The sequence below is a fragment of the Oratosquilla oratoria genome, chromosome 5, assembly GCF_046742065.1.
Source record: "Oratosquilla oratoria isolate Oo_2021 chromosome 5, ASM4674206v1, whole genome shotgun sequence".
NCBI lineage: Eukaryota > Metazoa > Arthropoda > Malacostraca > Stomatopoda > Squillidae > Oratosquilla > Oratosquilla oratoria.
The window spans coordinates 37,868,624-37,893,810 of NC_134781.1; the positions used below are offsets into that span (position 1 = coordinate 37,868,624).

General features: G+C 38.1%; 1 protein-coding gene across 3 annotated transcripts in view; it reads right to left on the reverse strand.

The window, feature by feature from the left end:
- Nucleotides 1-25,187, reverse strand: part of LOC143025470 (uncharacterized) — a 78,541-nt gene that overhangs the window by 7,414 nt on the left and 45,940 nt on the right. For all 3 annotated transcript variants that reach the window (XM_076185186.1, XM_076185185.1, XM_076185187.1), the window contains exons 6-8: nt 18,759-18,908; nt 18,526-18,673; nt 1,814-2,163 (exon numbers count right to left, since the gene is read on the reverse strand). In XM_076185186.1, coding sequence (XP_076041301.1) covers nt 1,814-2,163; nt 18,526-18,673; nt 18,759-18,908 — 648 coding nt within the window. The remainder of the gene's footprint in view (nt 1-1,813; nt 2,164-18,525; nt 18,674-18,758; nt 18,909-25,187) is intronic.

The following is a 25,187-nucleotide window of genomic DNA, read 5'->3' on the forward strand; positions in this document are numbered from 1 at the left end:
GTTGCGTGGATCACATTTTTTGTAGTAAGACAGACATGTAAGAAAGCTTTAGGAAAAGTTAAGGATTTTTTGGGGCCTTTGTGGATTTGGAAAAGGCTTATGATTGAGCAGAGGAAGGCACTGTGGGAGGTATTACAGATAGATTGGATAGGAGGGAAGCTGTTGAGAGCAGTCTAAAATTTTTACAAGAGTAGTAGAGCCGTGTTAGAATTAGAAATGGAGAGAGTCAGTGGTTTGAGGTAAAGGTGGGACTTCATCAGGATGTGTTATGTCACCTTGGCTGTTCAATTTATACATGGATGGGGTGGTGAGAGAGGTAAATGCAAGGGCAATGGCCTGGGGATTGGAGATGGTTAAAGAAAATGGAGAAAAGTGGAAGATAACCCAGTTGTCATTTGCTGATGGCACTGTGCTTGTGGCAGGATCAGAGGAGGAATTAAGGAAGTTAGTGACAGAGTTTGGGAAGATGTGTGGAAGAAGGAAGTTGAAGATAAATGTGGGTAAAAGTAAGATGATGAGATGTGCATGGGGAGAATGTGGCAGTGAACTGGAAGTGAGTATTAAGGGAGCAAGACTAGAGGAAATGGATAGCTTTAGATACTTAGGTGCAAATGTGGTGGGAGAGGGAGTGGAGGGGGAGGTAGAATGTAGATTGAGAGAATCAAGTAAATGCCTTGAAGGGTTAAAAATGTAATGAGAAATAGATATTTGGGAATGGATGCTAAGAGGAGATTGTATGAAGGAGTGACTATGTCGACACCATTGTATTGGGCAGAAACATGGAATCTCAGAGAGGAGTTTGAATGTGTTTGAGATGAAATTCCTGAGAAGTATGATAGGGGTTACTAGGCTGGACAGAGTGAGAAATGAGGAGGTGAGAAGGAGAATAGGGGTGGAAAGGGAGTTGGTAGATAGGGTTGATGAAAGAGTATTGGGATGGTTTGGACACATGGCAAAAATGAGTGAAGAAAGATTAGTAAAAGAGGTGTGGAAGGCAGAGGTGGAAGGAGTGAACATGAGGGGGCAACCAAGGATGAGATGGATGGATAGGGTAAAAGTGGCATTGGGAAAGAGGGGAATGTCTATTGAGGAAGGGAGATGACAGAAGACAGGGGTAAGTGAAGAATGGTTGTGTATGGATGATGCTGTGATGCATGGGAGTGGTTGGGGGATGAGGGGTGAGGGAGCATGTGAATGATATTTTGATGCAGCCTGAAGGGATTTCTCCCAGTCTTCTCTTTTCTGCATGAGAGGACGGAGAGGGGGTGTTACCAATTAAATGAGGCAGCCTTGCTATGGATGTGCTGTCTTGCTATATTACTGCTGACCTAGGGCAATGGGTGAGATGCAGGGATGACCCATCATTCAGGAAGAGCCAAGATAAGAGGGGTGAATAGGAGTGGAGTATGTGGGGATGAAATGGGTGGGAGTGGATTTTATGCCTTTGTTCTTGGCTACCTCCCTTATTAGGGGGAAAAAGCTGTTGAATATATATATATATATATATATATATATATATATATATATATGTATATATATATATATATATATATATATATATATATATATATATATATGTATATATGTATTAATTTTTGTAACAAATTAAATGAGGAAACAGTCCATGCAGACAACATAAATTTAAAGCAAATTTGCCAACTGGAGACAGACAGGGACAAAGATAGCTCCTATCCTGTATATTAAAATTATGTAAATATATACATATACCAAGGTTTTTTTTTTCCCTTACAAGAGAGCTAGCCAAAGTCAAAGGTAAATATAATTACAAAAATATTTTGGAAGTATAACATACCTGCAGTTCATCTGATCTGGTGAACCTTTTACCACAAAAGAGCCATGAACATACAAAAGGTCTTTCTCCAGAATGCCATCGAAGATGTGCACGAAGGTGAGATGTCTTGCCATACATTTTGTTACATCCTGGTATATGGCAAATATGCACTTTCCTCTTATTCTCACCTCCTCGTTCTCCATCTTTACAATTTGGGCAAGTACAAGCTACTCTCCTCATTCTCGTCTTCCCTTGTTCAGTGCTTGGTGAGTCATCAGGTTGTGATACAACCTGTCCTTGACTAACCTGCCCACCTGCTGACACTACCCACTTTGCGCTGACATCATTTTCATTCTGCAAACCACTTGCACCTGCAAATATAAAGAAAGAGCTCTCAATCCTGAAATTTTTTTAGTAAAAACAAATTCAGAAAACAACTTGTAAATAGTGAAAAAATGGCAGTTTCAATGATGCAATTCTGGAAGAACACTGTTGTTTGACCTTTTCTTTAAAATATTAAACCATGAGAAAAACTGCCTTGCATTATTTCCCTTGCTGTGCAAGTCCATTCCCAGAGCACCCTTTAATGTAACTGATCATCTCTTTTAATATCTACTGCTGTTCCCTGATATCACCCATACACATTTTTACTTGTTTGGCATCCTGACCTTCTTCACTCTATCTACCTACTTTTTATTTTTTAAATATACCCCTTGTTCTCATTAACAACACCCAAGATTCATGAATCCTTAGATAAGATCTACTCTTATCCATTATCACATGACCAAAGCATCTCATCCTGCATTGCCCTACCCTACTCCTACTTGGACAACACAACCTTTCTCCCATAAATGACTTGTGGGCCAATTCAGTAGCTGCTGCTGGTTATGTGGGAGTCATAAGTCTCCTGTAAGAGAGACCTGCAGCAATAGTATGATAGGCTGCCAAACCACCTCAAGTTAGCCTATTCTATTCACTCTCAATTCCATTTTCTTCTCATTTTACAAATTCTACCATTCAATGATCAATTGTCAATCTGCCCATGGTGTCATTGAACACCAGGGCAACAGATGAAACTGACCACCCTCACAAGCTGCTACCAGATATACTCCACACCAGATATGCCCTATAAGGGTACTGAATACATCAATTTCATGCAGTCAGTATTTTAGAGACTTCAGTAACACCACTAAGGATTAGTTATTTCAATTATTTATTTATTATTATTATTTCTTAAAACTAATCTCCACTCAAAGAGCCGATCACATTTAACTATTCCTCCTTCAATCTCTCCTTTACCACCTCTACTTCTTTGGTGCAATATTGTTTCTTCAGGTGGAAGCACTAGTTGTCAACAACAAACTACAATACATTCAAGATATGTTGTGCTTATGTCTCTGTGCTACCAGTTCTATACAAATTGTGTGTATGTTATCTGTTATGTTTTGGTTGTTCTATGATGACAACAAAATATGCTGTGGGCTTTCTTGTGCCCTGATTAGCTAAGCCCCTCAATGTATGAGAGGTGGAGGGCCGCATAGAATCCTGAGGTTCCATTCTAGCTACAGCTCTTTTATTATTCATACACGTCTTCCTTATTGCCCATTGTTTCATGCTCTTGTTTTTCTGTCTTACTTTTCTTGTTTTCTTAATAGTAAATACTCCTCTTGCCATCCTACTACTAGACATTTCCATTTGCCTACCACTTTTCATATCAAAGTTTCTCTACTTTTAAATACTTTATCACCTTCTCCACATCTTCCCTTAATTCTTTCTATTGTTCCATAACTTTTTTTTAACTCTAATTACCCTCTTCTTGTAATTTTAACCACCTTTTCTCTCTTTGATTTTTCTAATATTTTTTCCAGCCTTTTCATTGCTTTGCTTCACATTGTTATCTATTTTAACCACCTTTTCTCTCTTTGATTTTTCTAATATTTTTTCCAGCCTTTTCATTGCTTTGCTTCACATTGTTATCTAACTTAATTCTCTTTTAAATTGTTATATTGACCATTTGGGAATGGATGCTATGAGGAGATTGTATGAAGGGGTGATTGTGCCAACTGCATGATATGGGATAGAAACATGGGACATAAGAGAAGAGTTTAAATGTATTTGAGGTGAAATGCCTGTGAAGTATGGTTAGGGTGGAAAGGGAGTTGGGAGACAGGGTTGATAAAAGAGTATTGGGATGGTTTGGACATATAGAAAGAGTGAGTGAAGAAAGAGTAAAAGGTGTGGAAGGTAAAGGTGGAAGGAGTGAACATGAGGGGCTAGATCAAGGATTAGATGGATGGATGGATAAGGTAGAAGGAGTATTGGGAAAGAGGGGAATGTCTGTTGAGGAAAGAAGGGAGAAGGCAGAAGATGGAGGTAAGTGGAGAATGGTTGTGTATGGATGATGCTGTGATGCATGGAAGGGAGTGGGTGGGGGATGGGGGGTGAGGGAGTATGTGTGAATATTTTGATACAGCCTGGAAGGGATTTCTCCCCATTTTCTCTTTTTCTGCATGAGGGGATAGAGGGGGGGGTCGCCAATTAAATGAAGCGGCGTTGCTGTGGATGTGCTGTGTCTTACTACACTGCTTCTGACCCAGGGCAGTGGGTGAGATGCACGGATGACCTGTCATCCAGGAGCCAAGAAAAGAGGGAGGGAGGGGTGGTGAATGGGAGTGGAATATGTGGGGATGAAATGGATGGGAGTGGTTTTATGCCTTTAACTTTGACTAGCTCTCTTGTAAGGGGGAAAAACCCATTGGTATATGTATGTATTTATATTGACCCTTCTCAGGTTCATCTCTATTTATTTTTTAAATCATCTATTTTTGTTGTTTGGTCACTACTTTCTTTTTTGATTCTCATAGTTCCCATTCTTGTTCTTGATTCATGACTCAGTTTAACATCATGAACTCCCCGTACCAGAAATCAAGAATGGTGCACCTTATGGAGGACTTTGTAACATAGAATGTAATGAACCATGCCCTTGGTCCACTTCTCTTGAGGCAAAGTTCTGATCATCAACACCTTGACCTATGTTGTAAGTAGAGATGCTCTAGCCTGCTCAGCCAGTGAGCAGTTTGAATCTGTGGCTAGACCAATTCTGTGTTGGCACTCTCTCAGTGACAGATGGTGAGACCTGAGGGCGAGCATGCTAGTGTGGTTCTTGTTTGGTGTGCGAGGGTTTTCTTTGTGGGACATATATCTGGGGGTTAGTGTTGGAGTATTCACTTACATAGTCTTCCTTGAGGGGTTTATTTAGTTATCTGGATGTGAATGTGTTTCTATATGGATTTTTGTGTGGTTTGGGTGGCAGGTTGTGATAGATGTTTGAGTAGTAAGCTGCTGGTGTAGTTTCTTTATTACATTCTGTTGGTGGTGTTTGTGAGCTGTAATATGAGGTGCATGTGTTATTATGGGTTCTGGCATTGAATTGTGTTCCTCTCATTTTCATGTGATGTTCTATTAGGATTTTGGGTTCTGTATGTAGGTATCCTATAGGGGTGATTTTATGGTGCATCTTGTTATTACTATTAGAGCTCCTAACTGCAGTGTTTGTAAGTGGGGTTTTTTTGCTAATTGTTGGAAACCATGCTCTGAAAGAGCATTCTAAGGTGGTTCTGCAGGATGATCTTAATAAATTGTTAACATGGTCGGAGAAATGGCAAATGAATTTCAATATCTCTAAGTGTAGCATGTTAAGCGTAGGGCTACACAACCCCAAAAATAGATACATTTTAGATAACACTTTTTTAGAAAAATCTGAGTGCAAGAGGGACTTAGGAGTTCTGGTGAGTCCGGACCTTAAAATCAGGAAGCAGTGCATGAACGCCAGAAATAAAGCTAACAGAGCATTAGGTTTCATTGCTAGGACGGTAACGAATAGAAGTGCAGAGGTAATTATCAAACTCTATCTAGCGATAGTTAGACCCATCCTTGACTATGCGGTACAGTTTTGGTCTCTGTCCTACAGAATAGACATCAATTCACTAGAATCAGTACAGAGAAGAATGACCAAAATGATACATGGACTCAGAAATTTGCCTTACGAAGAGAGGCTTAGGCACCTAAACTTACACTCTCTGGAAAAATGCAGAGTGCGGGGTGATCTAATAGAAATGTTCAAGTGGATCAATGGCTATAACAAGGGAGATGCAAACAAGGTCATCATAATAAAGCAACAGGACAGGACTTGGAGGAATCGAGTGAACCTGAGCATACTGTCCTCACATACGGATGTGCAGCACACCTACTAAATCAACTAGCTCATAACCTTGAGATTGATAATGTAAAACAACATGTGGTCCATGTAGTTAAATATTTTAGAAATAATCATTATGCTGCTTCAAAGTATCGGCAGGAAGGTGGTCAGTGTCTAGTCATGCCCCAGGACACAAGGTGGAACACAATGTCAGACTGTCTCAAGGCCTATATAAATAACTGGCCAATTCTAATGAAGATCTGTGAAGTCAACATGGAAGCTATTGATACTGAAGTAAGAAACAAAGTATCAAATTTAGGCCTAAAATGTTCGGCTGAGGAATTACTGGATCGATTGCAGCCAATAGCAAAGGCTCTAGATGAGGTACAGAGTGACAAGTGCACTATTGCTCAAGCGGTAGATGTTTGGAAGAAATTACTTGGCCATTTCACAAACAATAAACAAGCTGAAAAACTGGTGAAAAAAAGGTATGAACAGTTTATCACCAAAGCTCACATACTTGCCAACACACTTTATCCAGCACTTCAAGGAAAAATGCTCAGTGCAGATGAGGTGAATATTACTATGGAGTATGCCAATGAGAAATATACAACACTTGTTCCTGTCATTATGAAGTTTCAGGCAAAATCACCCTTTCCAGGCGTTCAAGTTTACTGAATCTGTGACCAAGACCCTGACAGCTATTGAGTGGTGGAATTCACATACAGCCATGTTAGACAGTGATATCTGCTATCAGTGCGTCAACTCCTAACTGCAGTAGCCTCATCATCAGGAGTTGAAAGTTTTCTCCTCCTATGGACTTGTACACACAAAATTAAGGAACCGCCTCGGTAATGAGAAGGCAGCCAAACTGGTCTTCCTTTTCAAGACAATGAACTCAAATGTAAATAATGATTAATGTAAATAACTGTCCACTATACAATAATACATGTTAAGTTCGGCCAAAATTGGCATTTCAAAGCATAACAGTGCCTTAAAAATAGTTTCTCATTTCACTATAAAAGTTTACATTAACTTATACTGCATTGAATAAGTCAATAGTTGATATATTTGTCCTATATACAATGTTAGGTTTCTAGTTTTGATATATTTGTCCGGTATAAAACGTTAGGTTACAAAGAAAGTAATGGCCTCCGCTAGCAGAGCCAAGAATCTGGGTGCGCACGTCCTGTGTAATAGTAGTCCTTGATATATATATATATATATATATGTATATCCCAACCACTCCATCAATTGGACCATATCCTACCCTAGCATTAAGGTCTCCCAGTACTAATACATTGACATTTCTCCCTAAATCCTCTATGCACTCGTTTAAATCTATCCAAAAAGCCTCCCTTTCTTCTACACTCTTCTCACTACCAGGCCCATATGCACTTACAAAGACCCACATCTCCTTTCCCAGTTTCACCTTCATCCACATTATCCTTGAGGAAACCTTCCACTCCACTACACGTTTACCTATCTCTTCACTTACTAGAATAGCCACCCCTTCCCTCCCTCGCCCTCTCTTCACTCCTGATAACCTCCCACTTACACTCCCAAACTTACACTAACCCTTCCCTTTCAACTTAGTTTCACTCAAAGCCAACACATCCATCTTTCTTTTCACAAACATACTACCTATCTCTTCCCTTTTACTCTCATCTGTACCACATCCACGCACATTAAAAGACCCAAACCTTAGGGTGCTGTTCCAAAAACTCCCAGACCCTCTTATGCCTTTACTTTTTCGTTTAGGAATGTCCCCTGTGGGGCTACAAGGAGAAGGATGCCTAGTCCCACTCCCCGTCCCTTTCTTCTCGCCTCTTACAATCCAAGTGGAAATACTTGGTGGCAGTATTCTTTTCCCCCACCACAGGGAATTCCCCCACAGCAGAAAATGAATATTCAAGAGAAATGGTACAGGACAGCAGCAAGGGGTTGGGGGACAGCATAACGGAGGGACAGTCGTAGTATAAAAGTGTCATCATTTCTCTATGAAGAGTTTTCCTCTGTCATAGACAAAATTATGTGTGGCTCTGGTCCGTAAGGGCGCCCCATATAGACCCTAAAGTATCAACTGCATGCTACTTTGCCACAATAACAAGCAGCCAATACCCCAGACGGGGTAAGATACCTGGTCTGGATGGATCCCATGCATAATGTCTAAAAAAAGGAGGTACAGTGATGGTGGACTGGCTGGTGAGATTAATTAATGTTTGCTGGAGAGAGGGTAGAGTGCCGGAGGACTGCCTGTATAGTTCCACTTTACAAGGGAAAAGGGGACAAGTGTGAATGTAGTAGTTTCAGAGGGATTAGCTTGTTAAGTGTAGTTGGGAAGGCTTATGGGAGGATCTTGATTGAGAGGATTAGGAGAGGAACAGAGGGAATTGGTGAGGAACAGTGTGGATTTAGGACGGGTAGAGGTTGTGTAGATAAGATCTTTGTGGTAAGACAAATATGTGAGAAAGCTACAGGAAAGGGGAAGGATGTTTTTTGGGCTTTTATGGATCTGGAAAAGGCTTACGATAGGGTAGACAGAAAGGCACTGTGGGAGGTACTGCAGATATATGGGATAGGAGGAAAGCTTCTAGGAGCTGTCAAGAGTTTTTATGAGAGTAGTAAAGCTTGTGTCAGGATTAGTAATGGAGAGAGTGAGTGGTTAGATGTAAAGGTGGGACTTCGTCAAGGATGCGTTATGTCGCCCTAGCTGTTCAACTTATACATGGATGGGGTAGTGTGAGAGGTAAATGCAAGGATAGTGGGTCAGGGATTGGAGATGGTTAAAGAAAATGGAGAAAAGTGGGAGGTGAGCCAGCTGTTGTTTTGCGGACGACACTGCGCTTGTGGCAGGATCGGAGGAGGGATTGAGGAAGTTGGTGACAGAGTTTGGGAGAGTATGTGATAGAAGAAAGCTAAAGATACATGTGGGTAAAAGTAAGGTGGTGAGATGTACAAGGGGTGAAAGTGGCAGTAGACTGGAAGTGAGCATTAAGGGAGAGCGACTGGAGGAAGTGGATAGTTTTAGATACTTGGGTGCAAATATGGCAGGAAAAGGTGGAGTGAAGGTGGAGGTAGAATGTAGATTGAGAGAACCAAGTAAATGCCTTGGTGGATTGAAAAGTGTAATGAGGAATAGACTTTTGGGAATGGATGCTAAGAAAAGACTGTATGAAGGAGTGATTGTGCCAACAGCACTGTATGGGGCAGAAACATGGAACATAAGAGAAGAAGAGAGAAGGAGTTTGAATGTGTTTGAGATGAGGTGTCTGAGAAGTATGATGGGGGTTACTAGGCTAGATAGAGTGAGCAATGAGGAGGTGAGGAGGAGAACAGGGGTGGAAAGGAAGCTAGGAGATAGGGTTGATGAAAGAATATTAGAATGGTTTGGACACAAGGAAAGAATGAGTGAAGACTAGTAAAAGAGGTATGGAGGGCAGATGTGGAGGGAGTGAACATGAAGGGAGGTCCTAGGATGAGGTGGATGGATGGGGTGAAGGGGGCTTTGGGGAAGAGGGGAATATCTGTTGAGGAAGGACGGGAGAGGACAGATGACAGGGGTGAATGGAGAATGGTTGTATATGGATGATGTTGTGATTGCATGAGGTGGAATGGGTGGGGGGATGGGGGGTGAGGTAGTATGTGTGAGCAAAAGTTGATGCAGCCCGAAGGGATTTCTCCCCATCTCCTTTTTTGCAATGGGGAGATGGAGAGGGGGGGGTCACCGATTTAATGAAGCGGCCTTGCTGTGGATGTGCTGTGTCTTGCGACACTGCTTCTGACCCAGGGCAGTGGACAAGGTGCAGGGATGACCCATCATCCAGGAGGTGCTAAGATAAGAGGGAGGGTGGAGGAGTGTGGAGTGTATTCAGGGATGGAATGGGTGGAAATGATTTTATGCCTTTTCCTTTTTGGCTACCTCCCTTGGAAAAAGCCTTGGTATATGTATGTATAACAAAAAGTGTAGCGAGGCTAAAAATTGAAGAGAGAAAGCTTGTAAAAGATGGAAAATTACCAAATGGAAAATATATATCAAACTAAGAAACAAATATGTAAAATTACGCAGGTAAGAAAAAAGAAACTACAAAAAGTATATAATAGAAAAATGCATGGACCAGCCTAAACTATTCTACAGGTATGTAAATGACAAACTAAAAGATAAACATGAAATAGTGACAAGGTGCAGGGATGACCCATCATCCAGGAGGTGCTAAGATAAGAGGGAAGGTGGAGGGTGGAGGGGGGCGGAGTGTATTTATGGATGGAATGGGTGGGAATGGTTTTATGCCTTTTTCTTTTTGGCTACCTCCCTTGTAAGGGGGAAAAAGCCTTGGTATATGTATGTACGTGAAGGAAATAATGAATACAGATGCTCCTCAACTTACGTTTTAGTTACGTTCCGAACGTAACGTGAAAATGAACGTAAGTTGTTACTCTACGTTCCAGTAATGTATGACCGTTCATACTGTACTATACATCCATAAATTCTATTACCGTATCTTATAAAATGCCCCTAAATTATTAATTATAAACATAACATTGTAAAATAATAACATTAATTTCAAATAAATGAAATTCAAGCAACATAAAGTGAGATGGTGGAGGAGAAGGAGGCAAGGCACATTCAGTCTGTCGTTTGTGCCATGTAAACAATGGACGCAGTGTCATGCATAAGTATTGTTTGAGCATCTCGTACTACGGAGAGTGCGCTAAACTTAAAAATTCACAAAAAATATATATGCAAATTTCTTTTTTTTTTTTTACAATGAGTTCAAACGTAAAATCGAAAAAATGTAAAACGAATGAACGTAAGTAGAGGAGCGTCTGTATATAGATGATGAAGAAATGGCTGAAATTATGAACATTTTAAATCTGTATTCACAAGTGAAAGTTCACAAATTTAGGAGGAAGGAGAGAGAAAAAGATCCCCCCAATGAAAGAAATAACAGTGACACAGAAAGAAATAAGGGACCAATTAAAAAACCATGACACCAGAAAATCAATTGCAAATTGGATATTAAAAGAATGTATAGATGAACTAATGGACAAAACACACAAGGTAATTGACTTCTCACTCAAAGAAAGGAAAGTACCACAAGATTGGAAAAATTCAAATATTGTACCAATATACAAAGGAAGGGACAAAGAAAATCCAACCAACTATAGACTGGTCTCCCTTACAAGCACAATGGCAAAAATATGCAAAAAAGTTATCAAAAGTAAATTGATTAAACATTTGAAAGAGAATATACTAAATCCAAAACAATTTGGATTTAGACGTGGAAGATTATGTGCAACAAACTTGATTTGCTTTTACTCGAGGGTTATAGAAATAATACCAGAAAGGGACGGATGGGCAGATTGTGCCTTCTTAGATCTACAAAAAGCATTTGATAAAGTACCACACAAAAAGCTACTGAGAAAAATTGAAACAATGGGTGGAGTACAAGGAAAGTTACTGGAATTGACGAAAGATTTCTTGAATGGGGAAAAAAAAATAAGGGTGGTAGAGACAAGAATTCAACCTGGGAAGAAATGATAAGGGGAGTCCCACAAGGTTCTGTACTACATACATACATATACAAAGGCGTTTTCCCCTTTACAAGGGAGAGCCAAAAAGAAAAAGGCATAAAATCATTCCCACCCATTCCATCCCTAAATACTGTACACTCCACTCCACTCCCCTCCAATCTTAGCACCTCCTGGATGACGGGTCATCCCTGCACCTTGTCCACTGCCCTGGGCTAGAGGCAGTGTCGCAAGGGACAGCACATCCAAAGCAAGGCCACTTCATTAAATCGGCGACACCCCCCCCCTCTCTATCCCCCCATGCATAAAAGGAGAAGACGGGGAGAAATCCCTTCAGGCTGCGTCAAATTTTGCTTACACATACTACCTCACCCCCCATCCCCCCGCCCATTCCACTTCATGCATCACAACATCATCCATATACAACCATTCTCCATTCACCCGTCTTCTGTCCTCTCCGGTCCTTCCTCAACAGACATTCCCCTCTTCCCCAAAGCCCGCTTCACCCCATCCATCCATCTCATCCTAGGATGTCCCCTCATGTTTACTCCCTCCACATCTGCCCTCCATACCTCTTTTACTAGTCTTTCTTCACTCATTCTTTTCATGTGTCCAAACCATCCTAAAACTCTTTCATCAACCCTATCTCCCAACTCCCTTTCCACCCCTATTCTCCTCCTCACCTCCTCATTTCTCACTCTATCCAGCCTAGTAACCCCCATCATACTTCTCAGACACCTCATCTCAAACACATTCAAACTCCTTCTCTCTTCCTCTCTTATGTTCCATGTTTCTACCCCATACAGTGCTGTTGGCACAATCATATACAACAAATTTGATCTGCTTTTACTCAAGATTAATAGACATAATACAAGAAAGAGATGGGTGGGTGGACTGTGCTTTTCTGGACCTGCAAAAGGCATTCAATAAGGTACCACATAGGAAACTAATAAAAAAGATAGAGTCAAAAGGTGGCATCAGAGGAAAATTATGGGAATGGATGAAAGACTCTGATTGGGAGGAAAATGAGAGTTGTAATTAGAGAAAAAATTTCCAACTGGGAAGAAGTAAGAAGCGGTATCCCGCAAGGATAAGTACTGGCCCTGATCATGTTTGCTGTATACATTAATGACATGAATGAAGGTGTGGAGTGCTATATGAATTTCTTTGCAGATGATGCAAAATTACCAAAGAAGGTAAAAACAGAAGAGGACTGCAACTCATTGCAACAAGATCTGGACACGATCTGGAATTGGACTCAAAAGTGGGAAGTAAAATTTAATATAAAGAAATGCAGTATAATGGAATTTGGAAAGAGTAAAAACAGAATATCAAAAGATTACAGAATTGGGGAAGAAAAAGTAAAAAAAGCAAACTCGGAAAAAGTTCTTGGAGTGATGATTGGAAATTATATGAAACCAGATAAGCATATAAATAAAATATTCAGAGAAACCTACAACTTATTGAGGTCAATCAAAGTGGCATTTACTTATTTGGATGAAGAAATGATAAAGAAAATACTAACTACACTAATAAGACCAAAACTTGAGTACGCAGCATCACTTTGGACACCCAGCACCAAAAAGAATATTAAGAAACTAGAAAGAATAAAAAGAGCAACAACCAAACTAGCACCGACTCTTGCCAAACTAACATATGAGCAAAGACTGTCCAAATTGAATCTACCAACTTTGGAACAAGGAAGAGAAAGAGGAGATTTGCTGACTATCTACAAAATAATGAAAGGAATGGAAGTTTTAGACAGGAAAAAAAATGAGGCCAGAACGGAGACAGAAAAACAAGAATTCTACTGGAGAGTAGTGAATATGAAATTGAAGAAATGGAACATAAAAGAGAGAAACACAAAAGAAACAGAGAATACAATGGAAATAACAGAAAGTTAAGAGTATCCTCCACAAATATAGATGGATTAATAACAGGACTGAATGAACTGAACAAATATCTGAAAGAAAAAGATCCGGACATAATGGGAATCGTTGAGACAAAATTAAAAGGCCCACTACCACCCAACAGCATAGGACACAATGCATATAATTATTGGATTAGAAACAGAAAGATAAAACAAGGGGGTGGAGTTATGTTCCTGACTAAGAAGGATATAAACGTGAAGAGAGTCACATATGGGAAGAATAGAGTAGAGATGATTATGATAGAAGTAGAAGATAGAGATAAGAAGAGCAGAAAGTTTGTAATAAACTACGTGCCCCCAAAAACAGCCTCATGGGAATAGAGTGAACATAAAAGCATGTAAGAAGAGACAAGAGTAACACTAAACGAGATAATGGAAGATGGAGGAAGAATAGTTATGATGGGCGACTATAATTGCAAAGAAATATGCTGGGAAGAGATGACCATAAAGGGTGGATGAGACTCATGGGGAAATGTTCTACTTGAGATGATTATTGACCACACAATGACACAATGGATCCAAGAGAACACTAGGTATAGAAATGAAGAAGAACCATCGAGACTAGACCTAATAATCACATCAGAACCTAAAATAGTGGAAAAGATAGAATACCAGGCACCAATAAGCAAAAGTGACCACATATTGATAGAACTAGAAATGAGAAAAAATACATGAAAAGAAATGAACAATATAGAAAAGGAGGATTGATGTATGAAAAAACAAATTTTGATCAAATAAGAGAATTCTTCCAAAATGAAAACTGGGAAAGAATACAAAGAAGATACAACAGTAGAAGAGAAATTAATATTTTGACAAAAATCTATAAAAAAGGAGTAGAAAAGTATGTCCCAAGACAAAAACAAGAAAAAGAATATGTAAAGTGCTGGTACAACAAAAGTTGTAGGGAGATAAAAGACAAAAGAGACAAAGCTTGGACCAAATGAAGAAAAACAAAAGACCAGAAAAATGGAAAATATATACTTGCTATAGAAATGAATATGTACAAGCGTGCAGAGAGGAAAAGAGAAAATATGAAAAAGATGTCATAGAAAAATGTAAAGATCAACCAAAACTATTCTACAGATTTGTAAACAACAAACTGAAAAACAAACAAGATTTGGAGAAATTAAGACAAGGAGGAGTTGAATACACAGAGGAAATTGAAATGGCGGAAATTATGAACAAACATTTTAAATCAGTGTTTACAAGGGAGAACATACAACCTGAAGAGATCGAATGGAAAGAGAAAGTCCCCCCTATGAAAGAAATAGAAGTAACAAAGAATAAAATATTGAACCACTTGAGTAATCTTGATGTCAGAAAATCACATGGACCAGATGAAATAGCAAACTGGATTTTGAAAGAATGCAGGAATGAACTAGCAGACATAATACATAGCATAATAAACAGTTCCTTGAAAGAAGGTAAAGTTCCAGAAGATTGGAAAAAAGCAAATATAGTACCTATATATAAAGGAGGAAATAAAGAAGACCCTAACAACTATAGGCCAGTCTCTCTAACAAGTACAATAGCAAAAATTTGTGAAAGAATTGTCAAAAATAGATGGGTAAAATATTTAGAAAAAAAAAAAACGTGCTCAATCCAAGGCAATTTGGATTCAGACAAGGACGATCATGCGTCACCAATTTAATATGTTTCTATTCAAGACTAATAGATATGCTTAAAAGTGGCAGTCTGCCGACAAGATTGACTAGATAAACACCATATGAGGCTCCGTCCTCATATGGTGTTTATCTAGTCAACTAATAGATATAATACAAGAAAGAGATGGATGGGCTGATTGTGCATTTCTAGACCTAAAAAAAGCTTTTGACAAAGTACCACATAAGAAGTTGCTTAAGAAATTAGAAACTGAAGGAGGAATACAGGGCAAACTGCTAAATTGGATGGAAGACTTTTTGCAAGAAAGAAAAATGAGAGTAGTGATAAGAGATCAACACTCAAAATGGGATGAAGTAATAAGCAGTGTTCCACAAGGAACAGTTCTGGCCCCAATAATGTTTGCTATATATATTAATGATATGGATGAAGGAATTGAAAGCTATATGAGCTTTTTTGCAGATGATGCAAAACTATTGAAAAAAAAAAACACGGAAGAAGATTGTGAATCACTACAAAGAGATCTAAATATAGTACAGGAATGGAGTAGGAAGTGGGAGATGGAGTTCAATACAAAAAAGTGTAGTATAATGGAATTTGGAAAAAGTAAAAACAGAATAACAGGATCATATAAATTGGGAGAAGAAGGAATAAAAAAAGTAGAAAATGAAAAGGACCTGGGAGTCATTGTTATGAATAATATGTCACCTGAAAAACATATAAATAAGATTTTTGGAGAAACCTATAATTTAATAAGAACAATCAAAGTGGCATTTACATACCTGGATGAAGAAATGGTGAAGAAAATTCTAATCACCCTGATAAGACCAAGATTGGAATATACAACAACGATATGGTCACCAAGTGCAAAAAAATGCATAAAAAAACTTGAAAGAATACAAAGAGCAATTACAAAATTGGCACCAACACTCTCAAAACTATCATATGAAGAGAGACTAGCAAAACTTGAACTACAGACACTAGAGCAAAGAAGAGAGGAGATTTGATAGCTATTTACAGAATCATGAAAGGCATAGAAATTACTGATAGAGAGAATCTGATAAAATGGGATGACAGAAATACAAGAGGACATGGAAAGAAAATCAAAAAAGACAGCTATAGAAGAGATGTGAAAAAGAACAGCTTTCCTCACAGAGTAATAGACAGTTGGAACAAGTTAGATGAGAAAGTGGTGTGTGCAAAAACAATACATGAATTTAAAAATAGTTTAGATAAAATGAGATACGAAAACGGGACACCACGAGCATAGCTCCCCTTCCCGTAAAATACAACTAGGTAAATACACGTATACATACGGTTCTCGGTATTTAATATGGAATGTCAGCATACGTGGATTTGGTCATACACTGTAATTTAAGGAACCTAATCCCCGCATTATTTGAGGGACTCCTGTATGTGAATGGTAAATTAAAAGATAAACAAGAAATAGTGAAACTACACTGAGGGAATGATGAATATATAATGTAGAAATGGCTGAAATTATAAACATTTTAAATCTGTATTCACAATTGAAAATACACAAAATTGGGATGAAAGTTCAAGAGAAAGATCCCACAAAACGAAAAAAATAACTGTGACAAGGAAATAAGGGACCAAATAAAAAACCTTGATGTCAGAAAATCAGTCTGGATGGAATTGCAAATTGGATATTAGGAGAATGTATAGATGAACTAACGGACAAAATATATAAGATAATTGATTACTAACTCAAAGAAGGAAAGGTACCATAAGATTGGAATAATGAAATATTGCACTAATATATAACAAGGGGACAAGGAAAATCCAACTAACTATAGACCACCCTTATAAGCACAATAGCAAAAATATGTGAAAAAGTCATCAAAAGTAGATGGATTAAAATAATATACTGAATCCAAAACAATTTGGCTTTAGACACAGAAGATCATGAGCCACAAACTTGATTTGTTTTTACTCATGGCTAATAGAAATAATGCGAAAAAGGGAAGGATGGGCTGATTTTGCTTTCCTAGATTTACAAAAAGCATCTGATAAAGTACCACACAAAAAGCTATTGAGAAAAATTTAAATAATAAGTGGTGTACAAGGAAAGTTATTGAAATGGATAGAAGATTTCTTGAATGGGAGAAAAAGGAGGGTGGTATTTAGAGACGAATACTCAACCTGGGAAGAAATGATAAGTGGAGTCCCATAAGGTGCTGTATTGGCTGTGATAATGTTTGCCATATATATAAATGACATGGATGAAGGTTTGGAATGTTATATGAACTTCTTTGTAAATGATGCAAAACTACTAAAGAAGGTAAGTACAGAGGAAGACTGTGAATCATTACAGACAGACCTGGATAAAGTCTGGAAATGGAGTCAGTGGGAAATGAACTTCAACATCAAGAAATATTGTATAATGGAATTTGGAAAAAGGAAAAATAGAATATCAGGGCAATATAAATTTGGTACAAAGAAGGTAAAAAAAAGTTAGCTCAGAAAGGGACCTATGAATAATTATCAGCAAAGACATGTCACCAGACTGGGATATCAATAAAACTGTCGGAGAAACCTTCAATTTACTAAGATCAATGAAAGTGGCCTTTGATTACTTGGATGAGGAAATGGTAAAGAAAACATTAGTCACACTGATAAGACCAAGATTGGTGTATGCTGCAACACTATGGCCACCCAGTACTAAAAAGATATAAAGAAATTAGAAAGAATCCAAATAGCAATGAGAATGATGGCACAAACACTCTCTAAATTAACATATGAACAAAGATTGTCCAAACTGGAACTACCAACTCTGAAACAAAGAGAAAGAGGAGATCTACTGGCCATTTACAGAATTATGAAAGGGATGTAAGTCCTTGACAGAGAAGATTTATTAAAGTGGGATAAAAGAAAAACAAGAGGACACGAAAAGAAACTCAATAAGGATAGTTATAGAAGAGATCTGAAAAAGAATAGTTTCCCACACAGTGTAGTAGATATCTGGAACAAATTAGATGAGGCAACAATGTGTGCAAAAACTATACAAGAATTTAAGAACAAACTAGATGCTGAAAGATACAAAGCTCTCTTCCCATATAATACAACTAGGTAAATACATACATACATATATATATATATATAGCAATAATAATAGTAATAATAATAATATACATACTTATTGTTAAAGGCATGACCTTAGCAGGAGTGGAGCAGGGGGCTAATATTGCTGATAACTAACCACCCTGATCATAAATATATCTTTCTAAACTAGTCTATACAAATTTGAATATTTACTAGAATACTGAGAAATTCAAATGTTTTTAAAATGAAATGTTTAAGAAGTATGGTGGGATTATGAGGATGGATAGAGTGAGATGAGGAGGATTGTGGGGATGGAAGGGGAGCTGACAAATATGACCGATGAAAGAACACTGGGATGGTTTGGACATATGAAAAGATATCTAAACTTACTGATAATCTGAGCACCCCCAGGTAAAATCTGTGTTGGTATAGCACCAGCAGGCTGTGAGCTTTGACCAGTCGATCCAAGGGTAGACACTGTAATTGGTTGTGCACTATTTCCAATAGATTGCAAGCTATTTGGTGAGAATACATGAACCTGGAATATAAAATAAATTTATGTTCTGAGGCTTTAAATACTGCACTGAACCACAAATATCATAAAACTGTAGCAACAGCCTCACCTGCCCAATTCCTGGAATATGCTGGAAAATGGGCTGAACACCTTGGATGGAAGGAATCTGGATAACATTTGATTGTGTTCCAGCTGCTCTAACCTGAGCCACCTGGCTAACAGGCACTACTGTGACTCCATTCCCAGTTGTACTGTTCAGCTGTAGATGAAAATAGTAATTTTTGCAGCTTCCAAATATCAAAAGATTTCAATGTGGAATACTGCTACAAAGAATTAAAACACCAATCCCTAAATTACAGGTGACATCATATGATGCCAGAACGTACAAGTGGCACAACTGTAGGTGACATCACATAATGCAACAAAGAAAAATTCATGCACACTTCTTCAAAGTGTGTTTCAATAGATGATACAGTGAAGTGATCTAGTGATGTGCTATAATGACATTAAGAAATACAATGAAACACCATTTAGCAAAATGAATGTGAAGTACTGCACATTATGTAAAACTTTACAAAACTGGCATGCAATATCAGTGCCAATATGCCTTTTTCAGTGCAAACCACATATACTGGCAATTCTATCATGAATGGTGAGTCAGTACAGGTAATAGCATTATCAGCATGGTAGGCATTTGTTCAAGGTCAGGAAAATGAAAAATCATGAAAATGTTGCCCAATTTTTAACATCACAAGAATAGTAGAGCATGTGTCAGGATTAGAAATGGAGAGAGTGAGTGGTTTAAGGTAAAGGTGGGACTTCGTCAGGGATGTGTTATGTCGCCCTGGGTGTTCAAATTATACATGGATGCGGTGGTGTGAGGTAAATGCAAGGGTGGTGGGTCAAGGATTGGAGATGGTTAAAGAAAATGGAGAAAAGTGGGAGGTGAGCCAGCTGTTGTTTGCGGACGACACTGTGCTTGTAGCAGGATCAGAGGAGGGATTAAGGAAGTTAGTGGCAGAGTTTGGGAGAGTGTGTGAAAGAAGAAAGTTGAAGATAAATGTGGGTAAAAATAAGGTGATGAGATGTACAAGGGGTGAAAGTGGCAGCAGACTGGAAGTGAGCATTAAGGGCGAGCAACTGGAGGAAGTGGATAGTTTTAGATACATGGGTGCGAATGTGGCAGGAAAGGGAGGAGTGGAAGTGGAGGTAGAATGTCGATTGTGAGAAGCAAGTAAATGCCTTGGTGGATTAAAAAGTGTAATGAGAAATAGACAGTTGGGAATGGATGCTAAAAGGAGATTGTATGAAGGAGTGATTGTGCCAACAGCACTGTATGGGGCAGAAACATGAAACATATGAGATGAAGAGAGAAGGAGTTTTTGGTAAAAAACTTTCCTTCCTTGTCCTCCACTTCCATCATAATCTTAGGAACATAACTCCACCCCCTTGTTTTACCTCTCTGTTTCTAATCCAATAATTATATACACCATGTCCTACACTGTTGGGTGGTAGTGGACCTTTCAGTTTTGTCTTTACAATTTCCATTATGTGCGGTTCTTTTTCCTTCAGGTAATCATTCAGTTCGTTCAAGCCTGTTATCAAGCCTATATTTGTGTAAGACATTTTTAATTTTCTGCTACTTCCATTGTGTTTTCTGTTTCCCTTCTGTTTTTCTCCACTATGAACCATTTCCTCACATATTCACTACTCTCCAATAGAATTTCTCTTTTTCTGACTCTGTTCTTTTCTTGTTTTTTTCCTTAGCTTCTAGTCTTTTTGTTTTTTCCTCTTCTCTTTCTTCTTTATTCATTTCTCTATTTATCCATACCTGTTTGTATCAATCACTGTCTACTAGTTTCCCTGTTTTTGCCAAGATATTCTCTGCTGTTGTTTGTGACCTGAATTTAACCTTAATTGGTCTGGTCTTATCTGTATTGTATTTCCCTAGTCTATAAATTTTTCTATTTCTTTCCCTGTTTCTGGTGGCAGTAGACTGGAAGTGAACATTAAGGGAGAGCGACTGGAGGAAGTGGATAGTTTTAGATACTTGGGTGCAAGTGTAGCAGGAAAAGGTGGAGTGAAGGTGGAGGTAGAATGTAGATTGAGAGAATCGAGTAAATGCCTTGGTGGTTTAAAGAGTGTAATGAGAAATAGACATTTGGGAATGGATGCGAAGAGGATACTGTATGAAGGAGTGATTGTGCCAACAGCACTGTATGGGGCAGAAACGTGGAACATAAGAGAAGAAGAGAGAAGGAGTTTGAATGTGTTTGAGATGAGGTGTCTGAGAAGTATGGCGGGGGTTACTAGGCTAGATAGAGTGAGAAATGAGGAGGTGAGGAGGAGAACAGGGGTGAAAAAGGATTTGGGAGAGAGGGTTGATGAAAGAATATTAGGATGGTTTGGACACATGGAAAGAATGAGTGAAGAAAGACTAGTAAAAGAGGTATGGAAGGCAGATGTGGAGGGAGTGAAGATGAGGGGACGTCCTAGGATGAGGTGGATGGATGGGGTGAAGGGGGCTTTGGGGAAGAGGGGAATGTCTGTTGAGGAAGGAAGGGAGAGGACGGAAGACAGAGGTGAGTGGAGAATGGTTGTATATGGATGATGTTGTGACTGCATGAGGAGGAATGGGCGGGGGGGTGGGGGTGGGGTAGTATGTGTGAGTAAATTTTGACGCAGCCCGAAGGGATTTCTCCCCGTCCTCTCCTTATATGCAAAGGGGGACGGAGAGGGGGGGTCGCCGATTAAATGAAGCGGCCTTGCTGTGGATGTACTGTGTCTTGCGACAGTGCTTCTGACCCTGGGGGGTGGGGGGGGTGCTGGGATGACCCGTCATCCAGGAGGTGCTCAGATGAGAGGAAGGGTGGGAGGGGTGTGGAGTGTATTTGGGGATGAAATGGGTGGGAGTGTTTTTATGCCTTTCCCTTTTTGGCTACCTCCCTTGGAAGGGGGAAAAAGCCTTGGTATATGTATGTATGTACTTTTTCCTTTTCTTCCTTTATTCTTGTTGTCCTATTTAGAATATACTTCTCTTCCATCCCTAATATAATTATACATTTCTTTTTATCCACTAAGTCTCTTTCTATATTCTCCTTCTCCCTCATCACTTTAATAACTGTGTCCTTAGTTCTTTCATCTGCTGTTCCATTATACCTCTAAATTCCATTTTATTGTTCTCTTGTACTTTTTTCCAACCACTTACCTCTTTTGCTATGGACTCTTTATTCTCTTTATTACTCCTCTTCAATTCCTCATTCTCATCCTTTACTTCTCTTACCTATCTTTTTAATTCTGGTATTTCTTTAGTTAGGTTTTGATTCTCCTTCTTTAGTTCTTCCAGTTTATCAACTCTTTGAGTAATCAACATTACTTGGTTAAACTTAGCTTCCCAATATTCATTCATTTTAGTTTCTCCTCTAGATTTACTAGTTGGGGTAGGTTGTCATTTCCTCCCTCATTAAATCCATGGAAATAGTTATCTTCACCTTCCACTGTACTGCTCTTATCTATATTTCAAGTTTTTACATTTTTACTAATCACATCAACTTCACCACTATCGTCAGGCCATCTTTTGCTGACATGCCCTCTGACTTCCTGGGCCCTATCTTCCCCTTCCTCATTTCCTTCCATTTTCCTCAGTAATCCCTCCCCTTCTCCTTTTTCTTCACCTTCCCACTACACCACGAGTTTTTCCCTTCCCTATAAATACAACACAGGTACTTGTCGTTGTGATCCTTAAAATTTGAAGATATCACCGGAGTCCAGACTTCGCTGCCCCCGACTGACGTGTGTGTGTGTATATATATATATATATTTGCAGAAACCACCGGGAAATTGAAAAAACAGATACCGAACGTTTTCGTCTATTTAGACATTTTCAAAGGTACAAAAAAGCAATACAGAAAGAAACAATAAATACATAAGAAGACAAGGATACTCGGAGAGGTCCCATGTTACATTTTATCACACACAATTTTGTCAATAATAAAATTGTCCAATTTAAATAAACCCAAACTCAAGTTCATGTTATTTCCAAAATTTCTTTTTATAAAACAAGATTCAATAATATTTCTTTCTATAATATTATTACAAGAAGAAATTATTTTAGAATTTCCCCAGTCAATATTATGACCATAATCCCTTTGGTGGACAAATAATCCACGGGACACTTGCCCCGTTCTAATACTATATCTATGTTGGCCTATTCTTTTTTCTAAGCCTTTGCCTGTTTGGCCTATATAAATAAAGTCACAGTTTTTACATGGTATGTTATAAATACATCCTTCTTTACTTCGTGGAGAATTTTTGGATATTTTAAATGTTTTGGATATTTTAAAATTTCTCCAATGTTATAGATGAATTGTATTTCTTGATCCAAGAACTCAGGGGAACAACATACCTGTACCAAACTGCATTAATTGGAAGAATGTTTGGTAATAACTCTCTTTCATAATCTCCATATACAAATTGCTAAGAATTGGAGCCAGACAGTTCCCCATGGCCATGGGGAACTGTCTCCAATTCTTAGCAATTTGTATATGAAGTTTTTTGAAAGAGTTATTACCAAACATTCTTCCAATTAATGCAGTTTGGTACAGGTATGTTGACGACATATAATGCATTTGGCCTAATGACATTTGGATACTTTTTTGTCAGATTTAAATAATTAGGTGCATTCCATTAAATTCACAGTAGAGGTCGAAGAAAATAATATGTTACCATTTTTAGATGTAAATATTTACCGATGTGGAAGATATTTTAAATTCGACGTTTACAGGAAGCCGACCAATGTCCTTTCGTACATTCATTTTTACTCGTATCACAGTCAAAAATCCAAGTTGTCAGTTTTTTCTTCAATGTTCCTGAGAGCTTATAGAATTTGTTCCCCTGAGTTCTTGGATCAAGAAATACAATTCATCTATGACATTGGAGAAAATTTAAAATATCCAAAACATCTTATTGATAAAACAAAAATCAAAGCTAGGAAATGTTTTCTTAATACTTTGCAGGTCAAACCATTTTATTATAAAAATATGTTAACAATTCCGTACCACAAAAATTTAATCCATCTTCCTAGCATTTTTGAAAAATTTGGTATCCAGATAGTATTCAAAAATAATAATACCATTAAGAGTCTGTTAATTAAAAATTCTCCACGAAGTAAAGAAGGATGTATTTATAACATACCATGTAAAAACTGTGACTTTATTTATATAGGCCAAACAGGCAAAGGCTTAGAAAAAAGAATAGGCCAACATAAATATAGTGTCCAGTGGATTATTTGTCCACCAAAGGGATTATGGTCATAATATTGACTGGGGAAATTCTAAAATAATTTCTTCTTGTAATAATATTATAGAAATATTATTGAATCTTGTTTTATAAAAAGAAAATTTGGAAATAACATGAACTTGAGTTTGGGTTTATTTAAATTGGACAATTTTATTATTGACAAAATTGTGTGTGATAAAATGTAACATGGGACCTCTCCGAGTATCTTGTCTTCTTATGTATTTATTGTTTCTTTCTGTATTGCTTTTTTGTACCTTTGAAAATGTCTAAATAGACGAAAACGTTCGGTATCTGTTTTTTCAATTTCCCGGTGGTTTCTGCAAAAATAGTTAATCATGTGTGTTTTGTGATTTCTTTGCAATATATATATATTTACACACACAGTAAACCCTCGATATAATGGATGACATGGGGACAGGTCAGTCGTTATTGCTGAAGATCCGTTATAACTGAGGATCTGTTACATCCAATGGAAATACCAGGCAGATCTGTTATATCCCAAAGTTTGTCTAGTATTAGAAATTAGTAGGATTAGAAATTACAGTAAAACCTGAAGATCAGTTATAACTGAGGATCAATTGCTATAACAGATGAAAATCTGTTATAGCAAGGGTCTGTCCAGTCAGATTTTTTGCCCGTTATATCAGATATCCAGTATATCGCGATCTGTTACATTGAGGGTTTACTGTATATAATATATATGATAAAACTGAATGGCCAAATCATTCTATTGGAAAAGAACACTAAAATTCTAGGTCTCACATTTGAAACTCATATCAATTTCAGCTCACATATCAAAGACCTAACAGCAAAAATCAACCCAAAAACAAATCCACTTAAACCAACTGACCTTGAACAACAGAAACTCTAATAGCCATCTCCAAGTAATCTACAAGAACCAGCCTTGACTAACCTCCACAGCATGGTTCTTTACAATCAGCAAGACAAACACAACTTTCATACATTACAGAGTGGAGTACTGAGTAACAACAGGATACACCAAAACCACCCTATTGAACATCTGCATACAGAAACAAAATTCATCCCCACAGATCACCACGTGAAAATAACAGGTACACAATTCTATGACAGAACCCTAAATACCACACGCACTTCACAAGCACCTCCAACAAAATATAACAAAAGACACCAGTACCATACTAAGCATTTATAACAACCTACCACCTATACCACACAAAAACACATACAACCCAACTCATTAATACAACAACTCATAGAC